This window comes from Oryzias melastigma, linkage group LG22 (genome assembly GCF_002922805.2).
Source record: "Oryzias melastigma strain HK-1 linkage group LG22, ASM292280v2, whole genome shotgun sequence".
Taxonomy (NCBI): Eukaryota; Metazoa; Chordata; class Actinopteri; order Beloniformes; family Adrianichthyidae; genus Oryzias; species Oryzias melastigma.
The window spans coordinates 24,317,856-24,326,522 of NC_050533.1; the positions used below are offsets into that span (position 1 = coordinate 24,317,856).

Here is an 8,667-nt window from a genome sequence, read left to right on the forward strand (position 1 = left end):
TGTTTTGCAAGAAAAAATAGAAAAATAAATATTTGTTGATTTATCAGTGAATGAAAGTATCAGTCCGGATTCCCCACAGATCTGTGGATCACTCACAGGCTTTTATTTTGTTGATTTTTATTAAATAAATCCTCTAATTCCAAAAGTAAACTTTAAATATGAGTAAACAAAAGTGAATAATTGAATAGTTTACAGCACTAAAACAATGTTAAAGTGACAGAAAACGTGATTGTTTTTCTTCAATCCTGTGTAAATGTTTTCACTAATGTGTCATTTAGGACTGCATGGAGGAGATGAACCTGTTCAGTGAGAATAAAACCCACCTGAAGCAGCTCGGAGAGCAGCTCATGACAGCCAGCAACAAGACTAAAGAAGCAGAGATCAACAACACGCTGAAGGACGTCAGCGACCGCTGGCAGCACCTGTTCGACCACATCGATGCCCGGTAAGAACAGGCCGCACAAACCACAGCTTTGACACTGACCAGACAAAGACAGAACCTTCTATTGGCTTTCTTGTTGAACTTAGGGTTAGGAACAAAAGTGTTTAGTATTGCTGAGTAAGAATTGATGACGGTTGATTCAGACTGGACCCAAACCTGCTGCTTAAAAACATGAATATAGGGGAGACTGACAATCCACATCAGTGTCAGAGCTTCTCTGGTCCCACATGCTCTTCTCTGTTTCATGATGTCCTTCACCAGTCTTCAGTAATGTGTAAACTAATGTGCTGTGCTGTTTGTATGGTGTCCATGCCTCTCCTGTGCCGCAACAACAGAGCTGTCCCGTAGATTATCGGAGCAAAAGCCTATTTAAAGCTTTTTTAATCCACAAACCTCGCTCGAGCTGGGAGATGATGGGTGCAGGGAGGTGCTGCAGGGGGCGATGAGTGTCCTGCTAGTGAGGAGCTCAGAGGTTGAAGCAGAAGCGCAGCCCTGTGCCTTAAAATAAAAAGGATTCATCAGCTGTGTTGAAGCCGAACTGGCTTTAGGCCAGAGGTGTCAAACTCAATCGCACAAGAGGCCAAAATACAAAACAGTCCTTAGGTCGAACAGGATAAACATTTATTTTACACTCTAAAACTACATTTTTAAAACTATAAAAACATACATTTTTAACATAGTTATGAACTAGATATATAGCATTACCTGTGATAATGCTAGTGTGAATGCTGTAAGATGAATTTGGCCGCTGAAGATGCTAGTGCTGATAGCTAAAAACGCTGAAACTCATAGCTAGCATGTTGCTGAAAAATTAGCTAAACTTTAAAATAGTCTAAAACTTGAAAAAAAGCCTACATTAGCCAAAACAGCTAACGTGTAAGTATTAGCCTAAATCTAAACCAGCCTAAAAAACTATAAAAAGCCTAAATTAGCCAAAACAGCTAGCATGTAGCTGAAATATTAGCTAAACTCCAAAACAGCCTAAAAAATCTTAGTGAATACCAAAATAGTCCAAAAAGCTACCAGAATGCCAATTTTTAAAACTTTTAAACCATAACTTTTTAACATAATTATGAATAATAAAAATGCAGGAATATTATCCCAGAATAAATCAACTTAAATCTTAAATAACTTACAATAGTTTACTCTCCATAAAATATGTACTGTCAAAAATATACGAGTTAGAAATAAGTGACAGATAACATCAGGTCATTAATCACAATAAAATAAAATGATCTGGAGGGCCGGATAGAATTACCTGGAGGGCCGGATCTGGCCCCCGGGCCTCGACGTTGACACATGGTTTAGGCGGATGCAAACCAAGCTACAGAGAAGTCCAGTGGCATAGCTCATTAGGTAAAGTGTGTCTGTCCGTGTGCTTCAGCACGTTTAAACCTGCTTCAGTCTGTTGGGGAAACAAGAGACAGACTCTAGCCAAAACGTAATCAGAGCAGTGGCGGGCCGTGCATTTCACACCTAGGCCTTCAGTAGTGCTCCATCTGAATCAATCCAACCCTCAATAACTATTTTATGGCAATAAAACTTCTAGTGCAGGTACAGCTGCCACACACACACCAAAAGCATAAAAAATAACCTGATAAAATTTCAATATTATGTAGGGAGATAGCAAAATTTTACTCACCAAAAATCCAGATTATTTAAACACAAAATCCATCCTTTCTATCCTCAAGAAGATTTCAATCACTCTGTCGTGCAGAATCCGTGCGTTTCGCAGATGGAAAGTGTTCCGTGGCTGTGATAAGCTGGAAAATGTTCTGGTATTCCTGAAGCCTCTTGTGGTCCAGGAGGGAGACAAACATCAGTTTTTGTGATCTTGAAATCTGGTCTGTGTCTGGAAAATAATATTGTCGGTAGTGCGCGCGAGGATTTTGCGCTGCACCTGTTCGTGAGCTCGGAGCGCCCGCGGTGAGTTCAGGGGCCTCGTAGATTTCCTCGTATCAGCTTCACTCCCGCTCAACGGAGTCACGGAACTCCTTTACCCGTGCCAGACAAAACTGTGCCACAACTTTACCCAGACATTCATTTTCCACCAAAAATCAGACGATGAGACGCTTTCCACTGGCAACATCTTCAAACCTGACACGCCGCTCCTCGGCACCTGTGTCCGTCACATAACGCAGAACCAGAGCGAGCTGCGAGCTATCCAATCAAGGCTCGTGAAAATGATGACGTTTCCGTGCGCCTGCTAGCTGGCCTTGGTGTCGCCTACTCCAAATCTGATTGGTTGAAGCAACAGTTTGGTCGACAATTATTTTATGCTACAGGGCCCGCAGAACTGATTGTGAAGGCCTCCGGGCAGATTTCTTTGACCCTAGCAACAAATGGTGCTGCAATGTGATTGGTTAATGCTTAAATAGGAAAATACACGTCTGGAAGCAGCGCAACCAGGGAGACAGCAATGAAAGGACGAAGACAGAGCATTTGGAATTATAGAATACGTATTCACGGAAATAAATAATAATTAATATCAGTCTGTGATTCAGATATTTTTAGGCCAGCAGAGAAGGCCTTGCAGGCCCTGACGGCCCGCCACTGAATCAGAGTGAGGCTAAGGGTTAGCTTGCATGGCTTAGCTTTAACAGTAATTTCACTGCGAGGTGACTTCATATTTGAGGTAAAACCTGCAGGACCAAACCATTTTTCTTAAGCAACGATGTAATTCTCTGCTTTTCATATGTCTTCTTCTCAGTATAATTCCTCTGTCTCTGGACTGAACGTTACCCTCACATCAGGCTCACATTTAGGGGGAAACTTCCACCAAACCATAGAAAATCAGTGTGAAGAGCTTGTCAAACATGCTTGTGTTTTGACAGTCAGATGAGCATTCATACAATGACTGAACTGAGGACTTAAGCCCTTTCCTGATTGGTGCGTTGGGGGGAGGGTGGTGAGCTGCCATATGGCGGTGGTTTGGTACGTGGCTCTTCTCTCCGTCCTCAGGTTTGGTTGGAGACACTGTGCTGTGATGAATGCATCTCTTTTGTGATCATTTACATCATGCCATATGGAGTGACGTCGTTTAATGTCATGGTCAGAATAAGCCCCGCCCACATGGATGCAGGGGGTTTGTCAGGATTTGGTGTTCAGGTTTTTTGTAATTGGATTATTGTTCAGAGGTGAGACCCTCAGAGAACATGATGAGGATGGGTCTACCCATTGAAGTGGATGTACGCTTCCGGAAGGATTTTCAACAATAAAATGATGTTTGTTCAGGCGTCGTCGGTGACGCTTAAACACAAAATCTTCAACATACTGTAACTTTTTAACCCTTCAGAATCTACTGAAATTATTGTGTTAGCAGTTGAAAATTTACAGTGAATCAAAGAACATAAACACTGGAGCTCAGGTGTTAAAGGGTTAATAAAGCTTTGGTTTGAATCCACAGTGTGAAAGCAGGTGTGTGTAGGAATTTCGCTTTGGTCTGTTATTATAAATAAGTGGATCTCTTCTGTGATCATAATTAGGGATGGGTGATATATCGATATATTAGCTGACACCAGGTTTAATAGATAAAGATATAGATATTATTGATAGATATAGATTTCATGTCGCAACCATTAAAATGTGATATACATTTTTCCGAAATCCAAAACTGTCAAAGTGGAAGCTTCAAAATCAGATGCGAACTTCAACTGAATAACAAAAAAAGGCATTAAAACTGTTATTTTCTAAATATAATGATAAATGTGAATTGAACAATGTTATTAGCAACATCCTTGTACTGTTAGACAGCCGGTTGCTGAATTGTTATTATGGGATGTGGGAACAACTGTCACTATAAATCCATATTTGGATGAAAATTTTTGTTTCTTATATGCAATTTTATTTTATTTTGAAGTGAAAGGCTCTCCTTCTGGTCCTTCACTGGATCTTTTCTGCCAAAAAGAAAGAAAAATTGTTAACTTTGCTAGCTTGGGGTTTCAGTTTAGCCGTCGGTGCAGCCGCATTAAAAAGTAACAGATTGAGTTCCAGCAAGAATGAGTCGGATGTCGTAGAGAAAATCCAGTAGTTTTTTCAAAATGAAACTTCCTCTAGAATCAGATTATGAATAAAGCTGTGAAAAATGTAGGTTGTGTGTCTGTTAAATGTGGCCCGGTACCATCCTGTCCCACGGACCGGTACTGGTCAACGGCCCGGGAGTTGGGAACCACTTCTCTAAAGAATTGAGAAGTCTGCAGTCCTTTCTGTCAGCATGTCAGTGATGGTCTCATCTGCAGGAACACTGTTCGCCCCCCAGCAGAGATCATCACTGGATGAGGTGGAGTTCAGGTGAATGTGACTCAGCTTGGCGGCTGACTGAAGCCTCAGCCTCTGACTCCACCTCGCCACACTCAGCGAGACGGCAGGACTGCTGACTTGCAGAGGGATTAGACGTGTGTACTCTGGCCGCTGCTCGCCTTTGTCCCCAACGGCAGGCCGAGGGCTCCGTCACCGGCCCAGCAGCTGCCGTCTGCTGACACGAGCCTTTGTAGTGATGAGCAATCACCCTTGGAGTGGGGGGGGGGCTTCTGTGTGGACCATCATGGGAGGCTGATGTTTCCGTCCTGCCGCTCCATCTCGTGTCTTCATGTCAGGTTTTCTCACCCACAGTGTTTAACACAGAGAAAGAAAAGAAACAGCTTTTTTTTTTTTTTGTGGAAGCTTGGTTGCCACGGTGATGATGTTGTTCCATCATTGAAATGTTGAAAAGAGGACGCTCTGATGTAGTGTATGTCTCACTTTTGGTGCTGAGGTGGTTTTATAGCTGAGAGAACAAAGACTGGGCTCCAAACCCTGGAGCAGCACCTGCTCAGCCTCACCTTCTGGGACATTTCTCACCATAAAACCTTTCATGGATACGATGAAAGTAAAAGTGTCCATCTGCAAACCTCGAGCACTAGTGTCCCGCTTGCTTTTTAAGCAACCCTGCTCTCATAAGTCTTTGCACGTTTGGTCTTCCTCCAGCAGCAGTTTGAGTGCTTCAGCTAGCATCAGAGAAACACATGTACGAACAGGACTTCCTCTCAGGTCAAAGAGGCTGTTTCAAGACTAAAGGAGCTGAGATGCTAATTCTGTAGATCACAGGTCAAAGTCAAGGCCCGGGGGCCGGAACCGGCCCTCTGGGTAGTTCTATCCAGCCCTCCAGATTATTTTATGTTATCTTTTGCTTATTTTTAACTTGTATAATTTTAACAAAATATATTTTTATGCAGAGTAAAATATTGACAATTATTAGATGTTTAGGTTGATTTAATCTGGAATAATATTCCTGCCTTTTTATTATTCATAATTATGCTAAAAAGTTTTACAGTTGTAAAAATTGGCATTCTGATAGCTTTTTTTTTTTTTTTTTACTATTTTGGCATTTAACATTTTCCAGGCCATTTTGGAGCTAATTTTTCAGCTGCATGCTAGTTGTTTTGGCTAATTTAGGCCTTTTTTTCAAGCTGTTTTGGAATTTAGCTAATACTTAGGATAATTTAGGCTTTTTCCATTTTTTCGGATATTTTGTTGTTTAGCTGTTTTTTCAGCTACATGCTAGCTGTTTTGGCTAATTAAGTAGGCTTTTTTTTTTTTTTTTTTTTTTAGGCTAATTTGGCATTTAGCTAACATTTTAGCTGGCTATCAGCTTCAGCGTTTTCAGCTATCAATTTCAGCATCTTCAGCTAGCAGCACTAACATCTTCAGCACCCAAATTCAGCTTACAGCATTCACACTAGCATTATTACAGTGTATATATTTAGTTCATAATTATGTTAAAAAGTTACGGTTTTAAGTTTTAATAATGTAGTTTTAGAGTGTTCAATAAATGTTTATCCTGTTCAGCCCGTGACCTAAGGTGTGTTTGGATTTTGGCCCCCTGTGTGAGTTTGACACTCCTGCTGTTGTTGTTTCCACTGATCTTGGTGTCATTAGAAGCTCCAAAGATCTGGTTCAGAAAAAACACACCCAACTGATACAATTCTTGTTTTTCTCAGTGTTTAGACAAAGATCCGCCTCATTTTTTTGTCCTGTATTTTCAATTATGCTTGAAAAATAAACCAATCAATCAATTTTGTTCCTCCACAAGGCTCAGTGTGAGTGACTCATGCACAGAGCTTCGTGCATGCTCACACAGTGAAATTATCACTGCAAACCGTTTGTCAGAAAATGTGCAACTCAAAAAAGTTGATCTAAAAATGTAATCATTTCATTTGATCAAAGTGTGACTCATTTGAAGGACTTTGCTCCTGAGTGCAGATGTTTGTGGAGGGGGGTGGACAGAGTAGGTGGTGGGCGGGGCTTGTTCTCGCCAACAGCTGAGTATGTGGTCCCTCCTCCCTCGCCACGCCTCAGAGCATCTGGATGGCAGGCAGATGGAGGGGGCAGGCTCAGCGTTTTGTTATGGTAATGACGGGAGGGGGTGCTGCTTTGCTTTTGTTTGTGCGTGTGTGGACGAAGGCAGGGCAGCACGCTCACAGTCATCCCGGAGGAGTGGATGTCAGACGGCTGAGAGGGGGCTGTGATGGGCGGGGGTGCATCGCCGCCACACTGAAGCCTGACTGCGTCTGCTTTTAGCGAGGTCTGAACCGACAGCTGCTCTGCTGTCAAAGCAGTAGACCCCTCTATATGTCACAGCCTGAAGTGTGAGTGAGGGCATGAGCTGGAATCTGTGGAGAACAGTCGGTGGATCAGTCCAACTGTGAACAAAACACTTCAGATTTACTTATCAAGGCATCAGAAAGACCCAAAGAAGTGAATCTGTCTGTGTGAGGGCTAAAAACATCTGATGTTCACGATGCCCGCCTGACAAAGCACTATTTGTAGGAAGAGAACCTCACTCTACTGCGGCATCCTGCATGCTCTCCTGATTTAAATGCATTTGAGGTCATTTAGGAACAGAACATGTTAAAAAACACCTTAAACAACATTTTTGTTGGAGTCTTTAAACCACGTTTCAAAGTTGAGGCCCGGGGGCCGGATCTAGCACTCCGGGTAATTTTATCAGCCCTCCAGATCATTTTATTTTATTGTTATTAATGACCCGATGTTATCTTGAGCTTATTTCTAACTTGTATAATTTCGACAAAAATATGTTTATATATTTTGGACTATTTTGTCATTTACTAAGATTTTTTTAGGTTATTTTGTAGTATAGCTAATATTTTAGCTACATGCTAGCTGTTTTGGCTTATTTAGGCTTTTCTTTTTAATTTTTTTTAGGCTATATTGAAGTTTAGCTATTTTGTCAGCTACATGCTAGCTGTTTTGGCTAACCTAGTTTTTTAAAAAGGTTTTTAGGCTAATTTGGAATTTAGCTAATATTTTAACTGACAATCAACTTCACAGTTTTCAGCTATCAGCTTCAGGATTTTTAACTAACAATTTAGGCAAATTCAGCTATCAGCACTATCAGNNTTTTTTTTTTTTTTTTTTTTTTCAATTTCAGCATCATCTTTGGTGGTCAAATTCAGCTTACAGCATTCACACTAGCATCCACGTAGGTAATGCTATATATCTAGTTTATAATTATGTTAAAAACTTACAGTTGTAAAAATTTAAAAAATGTCGTTTTAAAGTATTAAATAATTGTAAATCCTGTTCGGCTTGGTGTGTTTTGGATTTTGACCCCCTGTACGTTTGAGTTTGACATCCCTGGTTTAAAGAATCAAATCCTGACTCTCACTTTTAACACTAGAATCCCTGAAACTTTCAGCTTCTGCTGCAATGCCCCCCTCCCCTTCTCAAAGTAGTGTTGTGGTGATCACCTTAAACCATCAACAATGACAAACTGGTGACATGAGGGGGGTTGGGGGGGTTGATTCACTTTCGATGCTCTTAAACCATGAACATTGTGTTACTTTTAAATTTTATTTTTACCTGACAACTGTTCAATGCCGGTGAAAGAAATATTTTTAACACAGACAAACACAATAAATGACAAACTGGTCACATGGGGGGGGTTGATCCATTTTTGATGCTTTTAAACCATCAACAATGACTTCCTGATTTCGCAATCCAGAATGTCATGTTTAAATTTAAGTTTGACATGCATTCCAGATTCCGCCACTAGACGGTCAAGTGGTTATGGCTGCGGACTCACATTCAGAAGGTCGTGGGTTCGAATCCCACTCAGGATTAGTCCACATGAAATATTTGTTTTCACTTTGAAATTTTATTTTTACCTGAAAACTGTTCAATGCAGGTGAAAGAAATATTTTTAACACAGACAAGTGCAATAAATG

General features: G+C 41.0%; 1 protein-coding gene across 2 annotated transcripts in view; it reads left to right on the forward strand.

The window, feature by feature from the left end:
• syne2b (spectrin repeat containing, nuclear envelope 2b) overlaps window positions 1-8,667 on the forward strand; it is a 183,159-nt gene that overhangs the window by 155,673 nt on the left and 18,819 nt on the right. For both annotated transcript variants that reach the window (XM_024267764.2, XM_024266355.2), the window contains one exon: window positions 279-445. In XM_024267764.2, coding sequence (XP_024123532.2) covers window positions 279-445 — 167 coding nt within the window. The remainder of the gene's footprint in view (window positions 1-278; window positions 446-8,667) is intronic.